Source organism: Echinops telfairi, unplaced genomic scaffold (assembly GCF_000313985.2).
Source record: "Echinops telfairi isolate 266 unplaced genomic scaffold, ASM31398v2 ScPeMD7_35;HRSCAF=133_1, whole genome shotgun sequence".
NCBI classification, from domain to species: Eukaryota; Metazoa; Chordata; class Mammalia; order Afrosoricida; family Tenrecidae; genus Echinops; species Echinops telfairi.
The window spans coordinates 470,681-494,965 of NW_022103933.1; the positions used below are offsets into that span (position 1 = coordinate 470,681).

Sequence of the window (24,285 nt, forward strand, 5' to 3'; positions counted from 1 at the left end):
GTTTATCAGCCAGGCTGGCACAATAAACTATCTCAGTTGTGATTTCACTTTTTTTCCCCCTACTCCTTTAAGATATGAAACTTTAACCATGGTTTTCTTGATGTACATCGTAGTACTTATTTTTGAAACTGCATGTGTATTTCACATTACAATAATGAATGCAAACTCCACATAGATAATATATATGTGCTCATGACTTAGTGTTTTGTTTTTATCTTTCCCTCAGTATTCCCAGTGAAACATCACCTCTTTTGGCGAATCTCCTTTTGGGTTTACTCCAAAGAAACCAAAAAGATAGGATGGACTTTAGTAAGTAATAGTTTCAGATTTTGTGTGCTTTCTAATTTTATTTTTATGTGTTTGATTTTTTTTAAGATACTAGTTATAAAATGTAAATCAGTTTAACTTCCTTCTATCTCTTTTTATCCCTCCCCACTATCATGTTTTAATAAATATTTAAGGGCCTAATATGTTGTAGGTACTACTAGCACTACAGTAATAAATACATTTTATTGTAGGAGATCAATAAGCAAATTATAAACAAATTACATATTAGAAGTTGATAAGTACTATAGTGAAAAAGGAAAGGGAAATGGGTGTGGAGGTCTAGGATAGAAATTGAAATTTGAATTAGGGCAGTCAGGGAAGTTCTCACTGGGAAGTGACATTTGAAAATAACTTGATTGATGATGTTCAGAAAGCAAGCCATGTGGATATCTGTGGAAAGATCTTTTCTGACAGAGTGCATGCTTTGTACACAAGTTCAGATATGAGATCATACAGCTTGAAGAATAGCTACAAGGCCAGTTAAGAGCTTGTGTTTTTACTCAAAATTGTTGGAGAACCTTTGGAGGATTTTGAGTAGAGGTATACATATTATCTGACCGATGTTTTAAAAAGGATCCGTCTGGTTGCTGAATGAACTGGGGCTGGGGCAGGGGAAGGGGCAAGAGCACAGTAAGGGTAGAGCTGAGAGAGCTTATCTAGGAGATGCTTGCAGTTATCTAGAGGACTTAGGAACCTAGCTTAGTCTAGACCAGGGGTCAGCAAACTTCTAAGATTGTCAGGACAATTCTGCCCCTTACAACAACTTAAAATTATTTGAGAGACAGAAATATATTTTTAAAAACACATGAAATCACCATTAGCTGAAGAATATCCTTTAAGTTTTTTTTTTTAATAAAGAATTTTTTTATTTTATTTGTTTTAAACATTTTATTAGGGGCTCATACAACTGTTATCGCAATCCATACACAACACACATCAGTTGTGTAAAGTACATTTGTACATCATTCTCAAAACATTTTCTCTCCACTTAAACCCCCGACATTAGGTCCTCATTTTTCCCCTTCCTCCCCGCTCCCCCCTCCCTCATGAGCCCTTGATAGTTTATAAATTGGTATTTTGTCATATCTTGCCCTGCCCGACGTCTCCCTTCACCCACTTTTCGGTTGTCCGTCCCCCAGGGAGGAGGTCACATATAGTTCCTTGTAATCGGTTCCCTCTTTCCTACCCATTCTCCCTTTACCCTCCCTGTTTCGCCACTCACACCACTGGTCCTGTAGGGCTCATCCGCCCTGGATTCCCTGGATTTTCAGTTCCTATCTGTACCAGTGTACCTCCTCTGGTCTAGCCAGCCTTTCAAGGTCGAATTCGAGTCATGGTAGTGGGAGTGGGGAGGAAACATTTAGGACTTAGAGGAAAGTTGTATTTCTCATTGTTGTTACATCGCACCCTGACTGGCTCATCTCCTCCCTGAGACCCCTCTGCAAGGGGATCTCCAGTGGCCTACTAATGGGCTTTGGATCTCCACTCCACACTCCCCCCATCATTCACTATGGTAAGATTTTTTGTTCTGATGATGCCTTATACCTGATCCCTTCAACACCTCGTGGTTGCATAGGCTGGTGTGTTTCTTCCATGTGGGCTTTGTTGCTTCTGAGCTTGATGGCCGCTTGATTACCTTCAAGCCTTGAAGACCCCAGACGCTATACTTTTTGATAGCCGGGCACCATCAGCTTTCTTTGCCACCTTTGCTTATGCACCCATTTGTCTTCAGTGATCCGTTCGACACCTCATGATCACACAGGCTGATATGTTGTTCCATGTGGGCTTTGTTGCTTCTGAGCTAGATGGCCGCTTGTTTACCTTCAAGCTTCCTTTAAGTTTTTTCAGTTGTACTTCAGAGCCACATGTATTGCATATGGCTCATGAGCCTCAGTTTGCAGACCCGTGACCTATGCTAAAAAGTGGTGGTTTTGAGAGTTAATTGGATTTTGAAACTCTTTGAGGTAGAGGGAACTAATGCATTAGGTCTAAAAAGAGAGAAAGAGATGGTTCAAGAATGACTTAAAGATTTTTAACTTGAGCAAGTGAAGGGATTTACAGAGATGGCTAAAGCAGGCTACCATTATATATATATATATATATATATATATACACCTAAATGGAGATGCCAAAAAGGTACTTGGATTTCAGAGCAAAGGACTAAACTGAAGATATATTTGGGAACTCTCAGCCTATGAGTGATGTTTATTAGATCTTCTAGTGTGCCATTTAAATTATTTTACTCTTTAAAAATATACTTTTCTATTTAGAGTTATTTTCTTAACTACTAAGAGAACTTCATTGAAATATAGATGCTTTGCCCTTTATATAGTTCCATTCCCTCCTTCTACTTTGTACTCTCTATTTTATAAAACCTACACTACAACCACTAGTTGCTAAATTGATTGTTATTGTACCTCTATGATTTTCAGTGGAAAAACTATACATTGTAGGGATTCAGTGGTTGATTTTTCTCTTTTTCTATTGAGGTGCTCTGGGTGGACTCAAACTCCCAACTTTCTGATTAACAGCCACACCGTTTAACCATTTGCACTACCTAGGGACACCAGATCCTTTAACACAGTATTAAAATTATTGGTTTGTACAATAATAAGACTTTTAAAGAAGTGAGGAGACAAAATAGAAAAAAAAAACTAAAAACACATTTATAGAACCTTATATTAACATGTAGTTACCCTATTTACTACACTTCATTCCTTCTGGGGGATTCAAGTTGCTCTGTGGTATAATTTTTGCCTTAATATAATTCTATTTTCTCATACCTCCCTTGTGCTGTTTTTGTTATTTATATATTACATCTTTATATATGTTTTATGCCAAACACAATCATTTATGATTATTTTTTGCAGCTGTCTTTTATATCAGTTAAGGGTTGAAAAGAAGAAAAATATGTTTATATTCTTTTATTTATCTAAGTATGGTAGTGGTTACATATTGGGTTGCTAACCATAAGGTCAGCGCTTGAAAACCACCACCTGTTCCAGGAGAAAGACAGAGCTTTCTACTCCTGTTAAAGGTTAGTCTCTGAAACTCACAGGGATAATTCTACCTTTTCTTTTAGGGTCCCTATGAGTTGCCATCGACTTAATTAATGGCAGTGAGTAAATTTTATATTTTCTACCTTATAGGCTCCCAAACTTGGCCTACTGCCACCTTTTCAGAAAATAAAAAAAATGAATTATTGGTACTCAGGGCTCCCTTGGCAATGAAAAAAACATTTTTACTCTAGCCCATAATCCAGGATAACAGATACATTTTTGTTTTTGAAGCCCATCACTGGATCATTCAGTCTGGGAAGCCCTGATCTATGTAATTATTACTTTCTTGATGACTAATGATGTTGAATATTGTTTTCTGTACTTTTTGCCCATTTCTTTTTCTTCTTAAAATTTTAATTTATTTCATCTTTTATTTTTGACAATATGCATGGAACATACATACACTAATTCAATAGTTCTTACCTCTACAATTCAATGACTTTGATTATATTCTACAAGTTCTGCAACCATTTAGTCTGCTTTCCTGAGTTCCTTCTTTTTTTTTTTTTTTTTGTTCCCTGAGTTCCTTCTTAAACATAGATTTCACTGTCCCTTAAGTTTCCTATTTAATCTTTTGCTTTCCTGGTTCAGTTTGATCCCATAAAGGTAAATCTTCAAAGCACAAAGTCTACACTTCTTAAAATTGAGAGATTGCTTGAAGAATCCAAATTTAAAGATTATCTAAGTACAGTAGTTTTTATCTTATGGATCCTATAGACATTTGAAATTGTTACATTTTCCCCCTTTTGATCGGGATTGTGTTACATAATCTTTGATTAAAACATATCATCTAGTTTTCCTGGTCTCATGGCAAAAGAGCCAGTTGTTCAATGGAGGCAACTAACCACACATTGCATTTCTTCCTTCTATTCTTGGCTATTCTTCCTCTGTTGATCTATGTAAGGAAAGATCAATTGTACCTTGGATGGCCTCTGCTTACTTTTAAAAACCCAAGCCTGTTTTTTAATTAGGAGGTAGAATAGACGCACTAAACACAATATTGGGCCAATTAACTGAGATGTCCCTGAAAGGCATGGTACTAAGTCTCTAAACAGAAACCTAATCATGAGAGGTGCTTGTACATACGTAGCCTTAAAAGCTGCATTTTTATTGTTGTAAATACTTGACACATTAATTTATCTTTTTAAATCTGTACAGTTAATTAACATAAATCAACAGCCATGAAACCTTATCCTTATCAATGTGATTTCTTCATTATTGTAGACAGAAACTCAGTGTTCCATAAAAGCAAAATTATCATGACTTTGTTTGGATTTCCCTAATGACTAATGATGTTGGACTTACAAATGCAAGTTGTCAATATTGTCTTTTATGGTTTAAGAATTTTATGATCTATAAAATATATTTACTGGCTCCGGTATCTCTAAGAGTTTCACCTTTGTTTTCATGGATAATTTTGTAGTTTTAAGTATTGTTTATGTTTATTATTCACTCACTAATTTTATTTATGATGTGAGGAAAGAGTTACGCATTATTATTTTTCTGTGGAGTTAAATCAGAACTATGTGGAAAAAGCTTGTTTTTCCCCCATGGGGGAAAAATGTGTTTTTCTTGATAATCATTACATTTGCAGAATAATATGCAATATAATCTGTATCTAACTGAAATGATTTTTTTTCTCTCTCTCTCTCTTAATATGAATTACATTTTCTTTAGAAAATGTTAACATTGCATACCTGAGTTTAAACTCTGCTTGTTCATGATGTATTATCATTTTTATGTATTGTTAATTTTATTTACTAGAATGTTTTAAAAGGTATTTTTGTCTGTGATTATGAGAAATAAATATCTAGTAGTTTGTTTACAGTTTTCTTTTGGTACATTTATCAAGTTTGGGATATGGCACATAATTTCCTCTTTAAATAATTTGGAACGTATTCCTTTTCTGTTTCTTGGAAGAGTTCATATGAGTATTATTTCTTCCTTAAATGTTTGATTCAAATTGTCAGTGAAACCAATTTGGGTCACACTGTCTTACCTTATTACTGTAGTTTCGTAATAATTCTTATAATTGGATTGACTAAGTTCTCCAGCTAGTTTCTTTTTTGAAAATTCCTTTGGTGGTTTTTGGTTCTTTTTATTTCCAAATAAATTTTGGATTTACTTTGTTAGATTTTATAAGAAAGCCTACTGAAATAATTGACTTGAATATTTGTTCATCTGTTTTGAGAAAATGGCATCTTAATATTGTGCCCCTGTAACCATAAACATTGTATATCTCTATTTAGGCCTTTCAATTTTGTCAGCATTACTTTGTGGTTTATAATACACATGATATGTTAAATGCATTCCTAGATATTTTGTGTGTTTTTTGATTTGTTAAAGCTTTCAATCAAGCCCTTCAAATTCAACCTCCTCCTGAGAACATACATTTCCACCCCATGCGTTGAATCAGAATGCACATTTTTATATGCTCTCTAGGTGAATCTAATAGATCTTGTTGAAATATAGATTCTAATTTACTCTATCTTGGGTGGACATTGCAAATTCTCAACAGGGATTGACTGGACTAGGCTGTTTGAAAATCATGATTTTAAATGAAATTTATTTCATTTTTAATTGTTTGTTACAAATATAGAGGGGGAGATGGTTTTCCTCAAAGTTGGATTTTTTTTTTTTTAAGTTGGATATTTTGACTATTATATGTCCTGGTGAGTTCTTGGGGTTTAGTCCAGTTGGTGCCCTCTCTGCTTCTTGTTTGAGTGTTTGATTCTCATTCATTAAGGTGGGAGAGTTTGGTTCCAGTAATTCCTTCACTATTTTAGCTGTCAACTTGTTCATTGCATCCTACTCTGGTAGACCAATTATTTGAATATTATTCCTCTTCATAGCATCTGTCATTGATCTCAGGTTATCTTCTGCCTCTCTTATCATCGTATTTGTCTCTCTTTCTCATTTGCTGAGGTCTTCTTGAGTATCTTCAAGATAGCTGATGCGGTTCTCTGCCTCCTCTGGTCTAAACGTAAATTCTGTGATCTTGTGTGTAATTTCAACTACCTCATTCTTTAGAACCTGTATTTCCATTTGGTGTGTGGACTTTATCCCCTCTATAGTGGAGTTCATCCCCTCAATTGTGCATCTCCTCTGTCATTGCATCCTTATTCTGCGTCGCTTCCCTCAACTCCTGTATTACTCCAAGCAGCCTTCTGAAGATTTCTGTTTGTGGCAGATCCACGTCTGATTCTTCTGTGAGCATCATTAACCCTGCTATTGTGTCTTGTCTCTCTGGTTTTTTGTTGAGAGTGATGTGGTTTGCTGATGCTTCCGTGACCCCTTTGTGGAGGTAGGCGCCAACGTTTCTGGGAGACCAGGGGACCCTGAGCTCTTTCTCTTTGTTATTGATAAGAGTGCTTACAGCAGTGCTTGACACAATGGATGTATGCATCGATTGCGTACTTACGATTGCGTACAATCGTAAGAGTTGTACAAGCCCCCAGTAAAATTATTTAATTTAAAAAAGAAGAGTGCTTACAGGGGCTGCCTGTGGCCTACTGTAGAGGTTAGTCAGATTGCCGTGTTAACAGGGTTCCACAGCGGATTCAGTGGCCAACAGTAGTGAGGAGTTTCAGTGACTGGAGTGGGGCTGGAGCCTGTATGTATGCCCTGGGCTGCTTTGAACTGGGCTGTAGGCCATGATTAGCAGACTTTTTTTGTTTCATTAAAACATTTTTTTTCTCTTTTTCTTTTTTTTAAAAGATGCCTAATAAAAAGCAAAGGTAGGGGAGGACTCGCTGCCACAGGAGGGGGAAATGATTGAGGGCAAAACAACCCCACTGTCTTGGTGCAGGTGCCTGGGGAGGGCCTCCCCAGGGTGTCTGTGCATGGCACTGCAAGTGAAATAGTGAAGGGGGTAGACAAAATAGGTGTGGGGGCAGCTGTTGCATCCATGGCGCGGAGCATCATGCTGGCGTGGGACAGGCCACTGCTGCCGTATGTGGCAGGAGTGGAGGAGATCCGTGTGCAATGAGAAGGCTGAGGGGGCCAACTTGTGGGCATTGACTGCGTTGGAGTCTGAGGTAGTGTGGCTTGGGAACACCTGCTTGCTTATTCTCTGAGCTCCATAGCCAGGCTATGTGTTGGGGAGAGCATGCACTCCCCCATGCTCCCCACCAGCCTGGGACACTAGGGAAGTGCTGAACTGCTGTGGGCAGGAGCTAAGCCAGTGGGAGACCTTGGGCTGCCCTGACTGAGCAGGGGTGGGAAGGCAGGGATATGGGGGGGCGCAACACAAAGTAGTGCCTTGGGCTGGTGCCAGTGGGAGGCACAGCAGAAGCAGGCAGGCAGTTGGCTGCAGGTGAACAGTTCTCAACGATGTGGGGGTGGGGGTGGGGCCTACCGCCATCTCCCCCACAGCCATTTGCTTTTGGTAGACTGCAGGTCATTTCCTGATGCCCTGGGTGAATGGAAGGAGAGACCCAAGCGCTGCCAAGTGGAGAGAGGGGAAAGGGGCAGCTCTCCTAGTGCTGCAAGTGGGCAGCTGCTGCAAGGAATTCCTCCCATAGCTGTGTGGGTCTTGGCAGGAAAGGCAAGCAGCTTCTGGCATGAAGACCAGCCCTGGGGGTGGGGTAGAGTAGCAGTGACATGCAGGAGCAGCCCAACCAGCCAATAGGATATATCCCAAGAATCAGATCTCAGCTCTTCTGGGACTCCAGCTCAGGGCAGATCCATGGTGGTGGTGGGCGGGGGGTTGGGGGGTGGGGGTGTTGTCCTAGGGGTCCTCTTACTCACCAAAATCAACCCACTAGTCCTGGACACTAGACCCACATTCCACGAAAGAACTCTCAGTATGTGCTGCTTACTTGGGCACCATATTGACTCCTCCTATGAGCGTTGTTTTCTACAACATTTAAGATATAAGGGAGATTTCAAAAGTTCATAGGGAAAAATATATTACCACTTAATTCTCCTTTTTTATGAACTATTTGAAACCCTCGTGATTTTTTTCCTTTTAAAATCTTTTAATATGATTATTTTCAAATGTTAATGGTTTATTTAACATTTGCATTCCTAGGTGCAATGAAGTGAAATTACTTGCTATTTCTCTTCTATCCATAGTCTTTGCAACTCCCACCAAATGACTGGGTGAGCAGGCAAATAAGCTGTGTAGGACTCTCATGAGGGGATTCATCAGTTTTGCCATTTCATTGAATATAAAGATCTTAGAGTGGAAAAGAAAATACCATTTCCACTTAAAATGAAGAGCCAAGAGTGAAACATATCGGAGATCTCTTTGTGAAGAAGCACCAATGACCATGAATCATAACAATAGACTTCCTGATCAGGAAATGTGTAAAGCTGAGTGCCTTCAGCAGAAGGTTGACTTACAGAGTAGAGTGCCTTTTGGACAGTAAAGAAAGGAATTTTCTTGTAACACTTCCCTAGACAAAGCAGAGGACAAGGGACCACAGGGCTGAGACTGAGGACTGAGATGTGTCTGCTAACATGGCTGAGAAGAGGCACTGTGGACAAAATAACCATATTCTTAATGTTTTCTGAATCTGACTTGTAATCTGTTATATTCCCTATTTAACCGTTATAATTGTGATCATTGTCTGTCAATTCTTTATGGCCACTGCAACAAATTATTGAACCCAGCAGAGACTGGGTTGCTGTGGGCAGGTGCCAGAATAGTGTAAAGAAGGTTGATGTGGAGAAGCATGTTGACTTCTGCCTCATGGAAATCAGGTGTGGTTTAGTGAGGAGTTTAATTCTTTCTCCTTTCTTTTGTAGTAGGAGAGAGTAAGATGTGGCCTCACACTATTTTCTCCCTAGGATAAACCCCAGTTGATTTATTACACATTTATATAAGGCTGGATTTAGTTTGCTACTATTTCATTAAGGAATTTAGCATCCATGTCCATGAAAATTCTATTTTAAAATTAATGATTGAATGTAGTTTACTCCGACCCCTTTCCCTTTTAATTATTGTCTCCCTCTCATATAATACTGCCTTCTCCTTTACCCAAGTTAACACCTGTCTACCCTGCTAAACCAATGTTTCACAGAGTGAGTGACACCGTTGGGGAGCTATTACCACACCAAAATCCATTGGGGAGCTATTACCCCACCAAAAGCAGTTACCTATACCTTATCCTGGAGTATGATCTATCACATAAAAGTTCCTAATTGCCAGGGGGACATAAGTAATTTTTTTTCAGTTTAGGATCCTCCCACTCTTGTGAACCCTTGATAAATTATAAATTATTATTATTTTCATATCTTACACCATCCATTGTCTCCCTTGACCCACATTTCTGTTGTTCAACCCCCTGAGGAGGGTGCCGCAATCATTGTGATCGGTTCCCCTTTTCTCCCCCAACATTTTCTCTCTGCCTTCATGGTGTTGTTACTCCCATTATTGTTCCTGAGGGGTTTGTCTGTCCTGGATTCTGTGTCAAGAGCTCTTATCTGTACCAGTGTGTACATGTACCAGTGTGTACATGTCTAGCATGTAGATTTATAAGGTAGAACTGGAGTCATGACAGTGTGGGGGTCTGGGGGAGGGAAGGATTAAAGAACTAGAGGAATGTACATTTTGTCAGAGCTATACTGCACTGTGGCTAACTCATCCCTTCCTTGTGGCCTTTCTGTGAGGCAATGTCCAATTGCCTAGACTATTATTTCATCTTATCTCCTTTTCCATCCCCCATTTGATAATCATTAAAATCTGTTTCCTGTGGTATGAAAACCTTTGTCTTTATTTTTACTTTATTGAAATAGTCACATACAATATTTACCCATTTGTGATTGAATACTTCCATGCAGCATAATATTCTGCAGGTCCACCCATGTTATGAAATGCTTTGTAGTTGTATCATTATTCTTTAGTAACGCATAGTATTCCATTCTATGTACATGCCAAAGTTTCTTCATCCCTTCTTTCAATGATGGGCATTTGGTTGTTTATATATTTTTACTATTGTGAACAGTGCTGTGATGAACATAAGGGTACATATGTCTATGCATATTATGATTCCTAACTTCTTTAGAATATAAAGGGATTACTGGGTTATATAAAATTACTATTCCCAGTTTGAGGTATTACCCTGTTGCTTTCCACGGCAGTAGCACCTCTTTACAATGCCTCCAAGAGTGTATGAGGGCTCGGATCTCTCTACACCTCTTTCACTTATTATTTTCTGGGTTTTTTTTTAACTTTGTTGTTAAATACTCATAATTTGTTTTGATTTGTGTCTCTTAGATGACTAGTGATTGTAAACATTTCTTCAAAATTTTCACCAGTCTGTCAGTTCTCTTTTGATGCACATAAGACTTATTTTAGTATGTCCCAGTCATCTGTTTTGTTTTCTGTCATGTTTTTTTTTCTTCCTTAATGTTTGGCAATATTTTATGCTCTGTATTAGGGCCCATAATTTTTCCCTGTTTTTCCATTTATAGCTGGAGGATTTCATTTAGGTTTTGAGTTCATTTTTGTATATGTGGTCCTGTTTCATTCTTTTGTAGATGGAAACCGAAATGTGCCAGCACCATTTGTAAAAGAGACTTTATCTTCCCCCATTTAATATTTTTTTTGGCCCATTGTCAAACATTAGTTGCCTGTAGGTGGTTTGATTTACTTTGGGGTTTTCTATTCTTTTTCATTCGTCTATCGTTGTACCAAGCTGTTTTGACTATTGTGACTTTGTAATAGATTCAGAGAATGGGAAGTGAAAAGTATCCAACTTTGTTGTTCTTATGTACTTACTTCCTTTTCCTGGTCAATTTCCTTTTCATATAAAATTGTTAATTCGTTTTTCATTTCCTTAAAGAATGAAATTGGGATCTCAAATGGAATAGCATTATATTTATAGGTTGTTTTGGGGAGTAGTGACATTTTCACAATATTAAGCCTTCTTATCCACAAGAATTAAGAAACCTGCTGATGTAGTGGTTACACATTGGACTGTAATCCACATGATCAGCAGTTCAAAACCACCAGCATCTCCATGGGAGAAAGACTGAGCTTTCTACTTCCGTAAACAGTTACAGTTGAAGAAACCCACAGAGGGTCGTTATAAGTCATCATTTACTTGATGGCAGTGATTTATTTTATTTTATCCACAAGCATGGAACAATCCCTTCATTTATGTTGGTGTGTTTTTTTTGTTGTATTTTATGTGTTTTTGTTAGATGTTGTTAGGTGTTATTGATAGTTGGCTGTACCTCATAGCCACCGTATACACAACAGAATGAAACACTGCATGATCATATGCCATCCTCAAAATTGTTCCTATGCCTGAGCCCATAGCTTCAGCCTCCGTGTCAATCCATCTAATTGAGGGCCTTCCTCTTTTCACCATCCCTACACTTTACCAAACATGATGTCCTTCTCCAGGGACTGGTCTTTCCTAACAATATGTCAAAAGTATATAAGATGAAGTCTTGCCATCCTTGCCCCTGGCCTTACTTCTTCCAATACAGATTGGTTTGCCCTTTTAATAGTCCAAGAATACTTGAGTATTCTTCTCCAGCACCAAAATTAAAAATGATCTATTCTACGGTTTTCCTTATTCAATAGCTAAATTTCACATTCATATTATACAAGGAAGAATACCATGGCTTGGGTCAGGCGCACCTTAGTCCTTAAAGAAACATTCTTGCTCTCCAATACTGTAAAGAGGTCCTGTGTAGCAGATCTACCTAATGCAATTTGTCTTTTGATCTGCTGACTGCTGCTTCCATGAGCATTGATTGTGGATCCATATCCTTCTCAAACAACTTCAGCCTTTTCTCCTCTTGGTCCAGTTGTGAGGATTTAGTCTTCCTTATATTGTGTTGTAATCCATGTTGAAATCTGTAGTCTTCATCAGTAAGTGCATCAAGTCCTTTTCACTTTCAGCGAGCAAGGTTGTGTTAGCTGTGTGATAAGCCTTCCTCTGATCCTGTTGCCACACTCTTCTTAATATAATCCAGCTTCTCTGATGATTTGCTCAGCATATAGATTGAACAAGTATGGTGAGAGTATACAACCCTGATGCACAATTTTCCAGACTTTAAACCATGAAATATTCCCTTGTTCTGTTCACCTTGACCTCTTTGAAGTAGCATCAGAGAGAAAAAACCCAGGACTATTGGAGGAACAAGTGTCAGGTATCTGTCTGAAGTGGTGGAGGCTGATATCAAGGACTGGCACGAAGCCTATGGAAGAGCAAGAGAAGCAGCATAGCACTGAAAATATGATGCTGTGAGATAGAGCAGCAAGACTTCCTGGTTTATAAAGGCGGAGGCCAAGGGACAATGGGGCTGGGACTCTGAAAACTAGCTTGCTATGTAAAGACAAGTATTGATGTGGACCAACACTGTATCCTTATTGCTTACTGATCTTGAATTGTGATAACCTATTAACTTCCCTAATAAACCCTTAAAATTGGGGTGGGGGTGGGGGGAACTGGACTCATCTTATATGCTGCTCAGAAGAAACACACCTTAAACAAAAAGACAAAAATCAACTAAAAATAAAAAGACAAAAAAAAAAAAAAAAGTCAGCCAAGGTAGTGGCAGTCAAAAAATCCTGGAGTGGCAATATCTGATAAAATAAGATGTCCAGGAAAAATCTAGCAAGATAGACAATGAAAGGCATTACATAATGATTAAAGGAATGATAGAACAAGAAGACATTATCACAATAAGCTTACATGTACTCAAAGGAAGAACTTCAAATTATGTTAAACTCTTACAGAAATAAACAATACAATGATAATAGTAGAAGACTTCACTACCTACTCTTGAGGGAGCACAATTCATCCTGAAAGAAAGTCCTTAAAAAAAAGTATGAAGTATAATTAATCAACTTGACCTCCTAGATACACAAAGAATACTCCACCCAACAACAGCATAGTGTATATTCTTTTCCAGTGCCCAGAGAATCATTCTCTAAAATAGACCATATGTTAAGCCACAAAACAAGCCTTAATACATTTCAAAATATTGAGATACTCCAATATGTTTTCTCAGACCATGGTACGATAAAATTAGAAATAAGAAGAACCAGGACCAAAAAAAAAAAAAAAGGGAAAATACATGCAAATGGAACAAACATACTACTTAAAAATTGTTGGGTAATTGAAGAAATAAGGAATTAAAATGTAAAGTTCCTTAAAGCAAATGAGAACAAAAAGACAATATAACAGAATCTGTGGGATATAGCGGACTCAGAGGACAATTAGTAGCAATCAAGATGCACATCAAACAAGAAGAGAAAATTCAAAAATCAAGAATAAGAAATGAAAGGATAACCATCACAACAGAACAAAATGAAATGAAAAAGATAACACAATACTATGAATGACAGTATTCCAACAAATTTGAAAATTTAGCAGACTAGAAAATTACAGAGCTATTGTAATTTATTCCCTTATAAATATAGATGTAAAACTTTCAACAAAATCCTAGCCAATAGAATGAAATAATATATCAATATGTGTGAGTACATGCATGCAAAGATGTTACTATAAAAAGAAAAACAATCACTGTAAGCCACCATATAAATAAAACAAAAGATAAAACTACATATTCATATCAATTGATACAGAAACATTTTTAATAAAAATCCAAACCCAATCCAGATCAAAACACTAAGTAAAATAGAACTAGAAGGGAAATTACTCCACTCAATAGAAGTTATATATGCAAAACAACCAGATAACATCTCATTCAACAGGGTAAAACTGAGAGCATTACTTTTGTAAACAGGGACCAGATAAGGATGTTCTTTATCTGCTTGAAGGTAATCAAGCGGCAATCAAGCTCAGAAGCAACAAAGCCCACATGGAAGAAGCACACCAGCCTATGTCGAAGTGTCGAAGTGTCGAGGTGTCGAAGGCATCAGGTATAAGGCATCATCAGAACAAAAAATCATCAGAACAAAAAATCTTACCATAGTGAATGATGGGGGGAATGCGGAGTGGAGATCCAAAGCCCATTAGTAGGCCACTGGAGATCCCCTTGCAGAGGGGTCTCGGGGAGGAGATGAGCCAGTCAGGGTGCAATGTAACAAAGATGAAAAATACAACTTTCCTGTAATTCCTAAATGTTTCCTCCCCGCTCCCACTACCATGACTCGAATTCGACCTTGCAAGTCTGGCTAGACCAGAGGATGTACACTGGTATAGATAGGAACTGAAAATCCAGGGAATCCAGGGCAGATGAGCCCTACAGGAACAGTGGTGTGAGTGGCGAAACAGGGAGGGTAGAGGGAGAGTGGGTAGGAAAGAGGGAACCGATTACAAGGAATTATATGTGACCTCCTCCCTGGGGGACGGGCAACAGAAAAGTGGGCAAAGGGAGACGTCAGACAGGGCAAGATATGACAAAATAACAATTTATAAACTTATCAAGGGCTCATGAGGAAGGGGGGAGCGGGGAGCGAGGGGAAAAATGAGCTGATGCCAGGGGTTTAAGTGGAGAGGAAATGTTTTGAGATTGATGAGGGCAATGAATGTACAAATGCACTTTACACAATTGATGTGTGTATGGATTGTGATAAGAGTTATATGAGCCCCTAATAAAATGATTTTTTTAAAAGGATGCTCTTTATCAGTACTTTTATTCAACATTTCCTGACTATCTTACAGAGCAACTAGAAAATAAAAAGAAATCAAAAGTATACAAATTGACAAAGAAGTAAAATTCTATTTGCAGATGATAAGAATGTAATGAAAAAAACTAGAGACTCAATAAAGGAATGGCTGGAAACAAAAAGTTTTGGCAATGTGGCAGGGTACAAGATCAGCATAATCTATTCTTGAATACTAATGAAGAGAGCTCAGAAATGTAATTCAAGAAACAATACCATTTATAATAAGCACACAAAAGATGAAATATTTAAGAATAACTTAGAGAAATAAAGATTTGTACAAATATATGCACCACTTGTCTGTTGGTATGTAGTATTGTGTTGGTTTGTGTGTTGTGATGCTGGAAGCTGTGTCACTGATATTCCAAATGCTAGCAGAGTCACCCAAAATGAACAGGTTTCAGGAGAACTTCCAGACTAAGGTCAACAAGGAATTTGTCTTCCTACCATGTCAGAAGAAGCCTCTGAAAACCTTATCCATAACTTCAAAGCATTATCAAATACTGAAAGCCTAAACAAAGGAGTTCATGTAGAAAAAGAATGCTTAGAAACTAATGTGGTAGCAATTACATAATTCTAGTGGACATGACTGAACTCTGGATGATATGTGTATTAATCCCAAGGCTTGGTTATTTTTCATTACCACTCACCAATTACATCAATAGAATTGTGTAATTGCTACCAGTTTCCAGACATTCATTTTCTACATTGACTCCTGGACATCATCACCCTTTTATGCCACCACCACCACTGAACCCTGCTCCCCACAAAATCCTTATTCTACTTGCTGTCCCTATATGTTCATCAATTCTGGGTTTCATTACCCCCGCCAAAAGGAAAAACATCCACATGCCAACCACATAGCAAACAGCATCACCCCACTTCCCCCCCACTATTTGATCCCAGCTGATGTGAGACACCCTCTGCCCAAGTGACCTACACAATACTTACCTAGGGCGGATGGTGTATGGTTCATTGGTGCTGGTCAGGCTCTTACCAGGCTGTCTGGCTCCACAGCCAGAAGACTTGATGACAAGGCTGAGCGTGCGTCCATTCTGCCACTTGTTCAAGTCACTGTGGACTCATAATGTTTTGTGCTTGACTGCTTTCACTATTTCACTCAGCATAATGTCTTCTAGATCCCTCTATGACAGTGGTTCTCAACCTGTGGGTCTTGACCCCTTTTGGGATCGAACGATCCTTTCACAGGGCTCGCCTAAGACCATCGGAAAACACATAAATATTTCACAATATACAATTACATATTGTTTTTTGATTAATCAATATGCTTTAATTATGTTTAATTTGTAACAATGAAAATACATCCTGCATATCAAATATTTGCATTATGATTCATAACAATAGCAAAATTACAGTTATGAAGTAGCAACAAAGATAATTTTATGGTTGGGGTCACCACAACATGAGGAACTGTATGTATTAAAGGGGAGAGGCATTAGGAAGGAACCACTGCTCTATGGCTAGAGATGTTTTATGGTTTCATCACTGTCTTTTAGGGTTGCATAGTATTCCATTGTATGTACCTACCAGATTTTTTTATTATTGTGTTCTACCGATGGGAATTTAGCCATTTCCAGCTTCTTGCTATTGTGAACTATGCTGCTCATATGGGGGAGCAAATGTCTGTTTGTGGTCTGTTTCTTTTTTGGGGGGTATATGCCCAGTAATGGTATTGCTGGAGCATAGGGCATTTCAATTGCCATCTGTTTTAGGTATCATATATCACCCTCCACAGTGGCTATACATAACTACAAGTCCACCAGCAGTGAATAAGGGTTCTTATATCACTACACCCTCTCCAACATTTGTTGTGTTAGTGGTTTGTTGATTTTGTGATCCTTTCAAAGAACCAACTTTTTACTTTGTTGATTTTTCCCATTGTTCTTCTGTTTTCCAGTTCATTTATTTCCACTCTAATTTTTTTATGATTTCCTTTCCTGTGCTGCTGGAATGATTATGTTGTTGATTCTGTTCTAAATGTGTGCGTGTATTGTAATAAAGTGACCTCTGGTAACTTCCTGTGCTCCGTCCCTTAGGTTTTGGTATGTTGTGGTTTCATTCTCATTGGTTTCTAGGAACTTCCCATTTTCCTCTCTAATTGTGGCAGTTATGCAGTCTTTTTTGAGTAGTGTTTTGTTGAGTCTCCAAGTGTTTGTCTTTGTTTTTTTTGCTCTTTCTATTAATAATTTTCAACTTTATGGCACTGTGGTCAGAGAAGATGGTTTGAATGATCTCTATATGTTTTCAGTTTTCTCAAGCTTGCCTTATGGCCTAGCATATGGTCTGTTTTCCAATATGAGCATTGGAGAAGAATGTGTATTTCTTTTGCTGTTGGTTGGAGAGTTCTATAATTGTCTAGGAGGTTGACTTGTTTGTGATTGTGTTGTTCCAACTCTTCATTTTCTTTATTGAGTTTCTTTCTTCTTCTTTTTTTCTTTATTGAGTTTCTTACCTGTTGATCTACCTTTCTTTGAGAGCAGTGTATTGAAATCACCTGTTATAATTGTTGATCTGATGATTTCTCATTTCATCTCTTTGAAGATTTGGTTGATACATTTTGAGGGTCTTTTGCTGAGAAAAATATATTATTTTTAAGAGTTCTTGGTTTATTGATCCCTTAAGCATTATGTAGCATATGGACATTATATATCTTGTTATATCATGTACCTTGAGGTCTATTTTATCAGAGACTAATATTGCCACTCTGATTTCTTTTATTGCCATTAGCTTGGTAAATATTTTGCCAGCCTTTGACTCTGTGTCTTTTTTTGTCTGTGAGTTTGAGATGTGTCTCTTAAAGGCAGCAGATTGATGGATTTTGTTGTTTAATCCAGTCTGCTATTCTTTGTCTTTTATTGGTGTGTTTACACCATTGATATTCAGTATAATTAAATCTAAATGTAGATTAGTTACTATCCTCTCATAGTATTTGTGTTTGATGTTTTCCTTTCTTCCTCTTTGATCTGGTGGTGTGTGTGTATGAGTTTATTTTTGTCTTCATTTTTCCAACTCCATGTCTTCTTAGCCAACACCTAGCATATATAATAATTCCATGGATTATCTATTTAAGAATGGCAAAAAACTGATGCATTTTGCTTTGAAAATCATGATTGTCTAAGTTTTTAATGAAACACTAATTTCAATAGTTTTATATAAATAATAGCTGTTACATTTAATAGAAATACAGATTTATGTTCTCAGACACTTATTAAATTCTTTGAAAAGATTAACCTATCAGCTTAAACTTTACAGTCTCATTTTTCATTACAGAAGCATTTTTTAGCCATCCTTTTCTTGAGCAAGTTCCAGTAAAAAAATGTAAGTTCTCAATGCATGCATTTTTACTTTGTGAATAAGTATTTACTTAAAGGATAATTTGTTTTTGTTTTTTATTGCCAAGCTAATTTTTACTTTGCTTTTCTAGTTATAATTGCTCTTGTTTTAGATACTTAATAACTTCTGTTTCTAAGACCAAGCTGAAATATATTTAGTATTTTTTGCAGTTTGGGATTTATACAAGAAAACTGTAATGTATACAGTAAAACCAGGGAAAGGAAGAAACTATGTGAAGTGGAAAGTTTTTAGAAAAGTAAAACTAAATTTCCACCCCACTAAATAAAAAAGTGGAAAAACTGCACTTTACCCAAGGCAGGAAAACCAGAAAAACATGGCAGTCTTGTTGATTTCCAGGTCTCATAGGTTTCACTGTAGTAGGTAAAAACCAATGTTTGGTCCTCCCTAAGAAGATGTCCTCCACCCCACACACCCTTCTATTAAAATTATCTAGTTGGATTACAAACTGATACACATCTTTATCTGTGATTTCTTCCTCTAGCTTGCCCAGTTCCCGTACCAATCAATGGTGGTTCTGTCACTGGAAGCTCCTGTGGCAATTCTCCATCTTGTCGTTTTGCATCTCCATCAGTAAGTCCTGCTAGTAAAAAACAATTTCAGAGTTAGTGCAATTGCATCGCTTCACCAACAAAACCTGCAAATAGCATTATGGAAAATATTTTTATCTATATGTTTACATAGCAGCAGAGGTTGAGGTAAAAGATCATTGCCAATGAGGCCGGTGGGTGAAAAGTCTGGATCCAATGGTGGTGGAAGCATCACAGGGCTGGTGCAGGTCTCCCTGTGGCTCAATGTGTCTTGTCAACAGGAAGGTGAAACAGCGATATAGAGAAGTTTCCAGAATCCTCATGAGAAGGTCACGCCTACAAGGAGATGTCATCAGGCTGTGACCTGATTGACAGGCTAAAATTTAGCCCCCTTCACTTTTGATACCTTTAAGTTGATACAAGATTATGTAACTACCACAACTCTGTACCCCTAAATTGAATTGTCTACAGATGAATTAAATATAAACTAACTTAGACAATTTATAAGGCAATCTCAGAGGAAAGCTGTTGTACCTTCTATTTTAATCTTTATAGTAGGCTTGGCAGCAAAAGTTTTAAAGTACTGAAACCAAAATCAAAGTCCAACCACCAGCTGGTACAGCCAATCACAGAGATGGGTGAAAATCAGCATACCTTTTATTAACATATCTGAAAGGTCAGGGAGCTATTTCCCTAAGACTACGTTTCCATCTCTCATATGGTCAAGGCTGTATTCCTTGTTGCTGTCAGTACATCTGTTTTTTCTTTTGGCTAATTCCTTATACTTAAGTTTAGGTTAGCAGTACAACAATGAATTATTTTCAGCATTAACTTATTAGGCTTGAGCACTTGGCACTCATAACAGCGAAGAAGGGGAGGAACAAGGGAAGAGAGGTTTAATTTAAAGTTTCAGTTGAAGGGGGAACAATCAAAATGTAAAATATGATTAAGTATTCATTAAAGGCTCTGCTCATTGCTATAGGACTCTGAGGAATGTTTGATGATGGAGCACGTTTTTCTAAAGAGATTTTAGTATATCTCAAGAATTTTGTTTTTGTAATTTAATCAAGTAATACCTATCCCTTATTTTCGTAACAACTTTTTCCCTCTTTATGTTTTAATGTATACTTAAGATTAATCAAAACACTTTTATTGTTATATATTATGAATGGCTTATATTGAAAAGAACAAGAGCTTATGAAGTAGAGATTGTTCTAGAAAATCCAACTTAGAAACTAAGTTAGTGGCTGTACCTGGTCCTCCAGAGTAATTAATTCCTTGTATGCTGACACAATGTGCCTCTCAAGTCCAGCAAGAATAGTGTAACAAGCTGACCTATTTAAAAAAATAAACTTAAATCTTATAAAGAGCAATTAGGCTTTTGAGTCTACTCTAGTTTTAGTCTTGCAGGAGGTTTTACATTACATAACAGTGCATGGGAGACCAGATTTGGAGTTCTGTTGTACTCTTCTTTTCTGGTTTAAGGAAGAGTAGGAAAAGTTTTCTAAGAAATCATAATTTGCAGTGAAGTAACAAGCTTTTATTCTTGAACATTAGCTTTTTAATTCTTACAGATCTATAATACATTGAATCCATTCTGATGTTAGTCATTATGTCACGAAGGACATCATTCTTATTCTATTCTCCCTTAATAGTTTCATTCTTCTTATTATTCTGAACAACGAACCTAAATATTGTTTTCAAATTCCTGAGGAAACAGTTTTTGTTCTTTACTGAGTTGAGTTTTAGGGTTTTACGTAACATGAAATCTTTAAGTTTACTGTAGTATTTCAGAAGTTTCAGCATCTCCACAACGTGATCCAGATCTTCTTTTACTGCTTTTAGTGCTTACTGTGTTACAATTGGACTGATTGCTCTGAACTATACTTCAACATACTGATAAAAATGAACTGATGCTTAGATTAATGTGCCTCTGCCTGCTAGTGCAGTAAACAGGTTGGAGTATTTTGTTCTCAACCACAGTGTAAGGGAGCCTTCATAAAAATTGCTGACTGCAACCACTTACCATATATACTCGAGTATAAGGCAACCCAAATATCAGCCAAGACACCTAATTTTACCACAGAAATTGCATTAAAAATGTGTTGTAAAACTTGGCTTATTCATGAGTATATATGCTATTTTAGGTGAGCTTTACTTTCTTTACTATTTAAGTTTAGCAGTTGACCATGGAAGAAAGTCAAAGTTTATCTGCTGCTGAGTACTTCTGGAAAGATGCCTACAGGTTGGCTGTGCTTATGAAATTTTTGTTACAGAAGTAAGCAGAGAGCACCGAGTAACTTAGCATGTGTAAACTCAGAAACTCACTGACCAACTAAGTAACTATGAGTTGATTCTAACTCATAACAACCCTGTACCGACAGAGTAGATCTGCTTCTAGGTTTCTGAGACTATATATCTTTAATGGAAGCAAGAAGTCTCATCTTTCTCCCGCAGAGTAGCTGGTGGTTTTTAACTACTGGCCTTGTGGCTAGCAGTCCAATATATTACACACTCTGCCACCAGAAACCCTAACATATGTAATCTAGCCATAATTTTGTTGTATCTAATTTCTACTGGCAGGCTTCTTCTCCCTGGGATAATCAGAAATATTGGGCCTCCAGGTTTGAGAAGGTATTGATAATAAATTATCTCTATTACCAGAATGAAAAAAAAATTGTAACATGGTTGACATGTAGTAGGAACCAGGAATCAGGAAGGTACTTCATTTGCTCCTTGAGGTACCCTGAGGAAACTGTGGCTACAGGAATGGAGGGGCAGCTGTGGAGGTGGTGGTGGTGGTGGTGGCGGCAGTGGCAGCAGTGCAACAACAGACACCTCAGAGCTTGGGCCATCGTCATTATGTGTGCTTAAAAGAGTTCATTTATTTAAAGAGCTTTGGTAGTGTAGGCTCTGGTTGTCTAGTGAATACACATTGAGCTCTGATTTGAAAGGTCAGCAGTCCAAAATCATCCACAACTCCTTAGGAGAAAGATGGAGCTTTCTACTCCTGCAAAAAGTTACAGTCTTGGAAACCCACAAGGGCAGTTCTAGCCTGTCCTGTAGGGTCACTATGAGTCAGCATTGACTCAATGCCAATGAGTTTGGGGGTGGGGGGTGAAGGTTGTTTTGTGGTGCAGTGGATTACATGTTACACTGCTAATCATAAGGTAAGCAGATCAGCTCCATTAGTTGCGCGATGGAAGAAAGATGAGGCTTTCTACTCCTGTAAAGATTTATAGCCACAGAAACCCAAAAGGGATAGTTTTACTTTGCTCTCTTTATAGGGTTGTTTTCCATCAAAATTGATTTGTTGGCAGTGGGTTTGGTTTGGGTTGATCATTAGTATAAAGTCCCTGGACATTTTGTGTTTGTTATTAAGTGAACTTCCTTCTTTTACTTTGTTAGGCTATGAGTTGGAGACTTGAGATATTGACATAATAAAAACTCACCTCAAACATTTTATGAGAGGCAGACCATATATGTGATGAATAGTGTTTTCAGTTCTCACTTTTGTCTTTTGCACCCCACTCCCCACCAGCTCCAAACCCCACGGTCTGACTTTTTGGAGAACAATTTTGAAGTCTTTGTGCAAAGATGCTGTAGAAACGTGATTTTCCTAATAAAATGATTTTTAAAAAAAGAAATGTGATTTTCTAAGGGGAAAATCTTTTTCCACTTTGTTATTGGATGGAACTTTATACCTGGGGGTGAGGTGGGAGGAGGTAGGTATTCCTTCATTTAATGACTTATTATTCTGGCTTGCACTAGGTTATTAGACCAATTTTAATTTCCTATTGTTAATTTTAGACCCTTCCAGATATGCAGCATGTTCAAGAAGAAAATTTATCTTCCCCTCCATTGGGCCCTCCCAACTATCTACAAGTGTCCAACGATTCTACCAGTACTAGTAGCAAGAACTCTTCTGGTGACATGGATGACTTTGTCTTGGTTCCACACAACTTCTCGTCAGACCACTCATGTGAGAACCATTTCTACTTGTACATACTTCTTGATTTACTAGACTAGTACTTCCATAACCCTTATATCATAAACTTTTCAAATGGGTATTTTCTTTAGTTATTTAGATTTCTAAAATTATATACTTAGTTTTTTAATATCTGTTCTATTATATTATGTAAACAGTAAGTTTGGAATTGAAGTAGGTGGGAACTTTGTAGAAAATAAGCTCAAATTAGTTGAATTATAGCCATACAAATAGAAATATAGAAGCCAGCAGAATGAGCAAAATTAATTTTAAGATAAGAAATTTAAAGAAGAATTAATTTTGGGGAAAAAAGAGTCTAAACAGTATTTAAAACAGTTTGAATATTCTTAAAAAATACTTAGGTTAAGTTCAGGAATATTTTCCGTAAATATATAGGATGAATTTTTATAAAAAATGAGAAAACAAGTGTTTTGGGGCATCCAAATGGCTTCCAGGAAGCTTACAGAAAAAGAAAAGAAATAATATGCTATAGATACAGCTAAAAATGACTTTACTTTTCTACTGATACGAGAGGCATCTTCTTTTCATAGGTATTTTTTTTATTTCTACAATTGCCTAAATTTTATTTTGTTGTTAAACCATTCCCCTACTGATTAATACTTAAGTGAGTAAGCCTAGATTTATATAATGAATTCTAAGTATTATTAGTACAAACAAGTTGTAGACCACTAATGTAAACTGTGCATCCTAGTTTCTTAGGAGTTAGATGCATGTTCACATTCTTATGTTGGCATATAATCAATCATGCCAACACCATTTATTGAATATTTTGCCCTTAAAAAGTGCTAGATTTCTCATAACAAGTTCTTCTATATGAATGAGTTTGTTTTAGTCTTCTATTCCATTGTTTTATTGTCTATATTTTTTTATGATGTTTAAATTTGTGTGTGTGGGTGTTGGGTGGAAGTTCTACAGTATTTTTCAGAAATATAACGGTTTTCTTTTAAAAAGTCTTTTAGCATATGCTTCACATATCATAACATGTAATCGTTCAGTCATATTAAGATATTTTTTAATCATTTTATTAGGGGCTCATACAACTCTTATCACAATCCATGTATACATCAATTGTGTAAACTGCATTTGTACATTCATTGCCCTCATCATTCTCAAAACATTTTTTATCCACTTAAGCCCCCGGCATTAGGTCCTCATTTTTCCCCTCCCTCCCTCATGAGCCCTTGATAATTTATAAATTGTTATTTTCTCACATCTTGTGCTGTCCGACGTCTCCCCTCACCCACTTTTCGGTGTCCGTACCCCAGGGAGGAGGTCACATATAGTTCCTTGTAATCGGTTCCCTCTTTCCTACCCACTCTCCCTCTACCCTCCCTCCCTGTTTCACCACTCACACCACTGGTCCTGTAGGGCTCATCCGCCCTGGATTCCCTG

General features: G+C 37.3%; 1 protein-coding gene across 1 annotated transcript in view; it reads left to right on the forward strand.

Moving 5' to 3' along the window:
- ULK2 (unc-51 like autophagy activating kinase 2) overlaps positions 1 to 24,285 on the forward strand; it is a 197,366-nt gene that overhangs the window by 56,210 nt on the left and 116,871 nt on the right. Inside the window, exons 10-13 of the mRNA XM_045290282.1 lie at positions 227 to 309; positions 18,274 to 18,321; positions 18,839 to 18,927; positions 22,695 to 22,866. Coding sequence (XP_045146217.1) covers positions 227 to 309; positions 18,274 to 18,321; positions 18,839 to 18,927; positions 22,695 to 22,866 — 392 coding nt within the window. The remainder of the gene's footprint in view (positions 1 to 226; positions 310 to 18,273; positions 18,322 to 18,838; positions 18,928 to 22,694; positions 22,867 to 24,285) is intronic.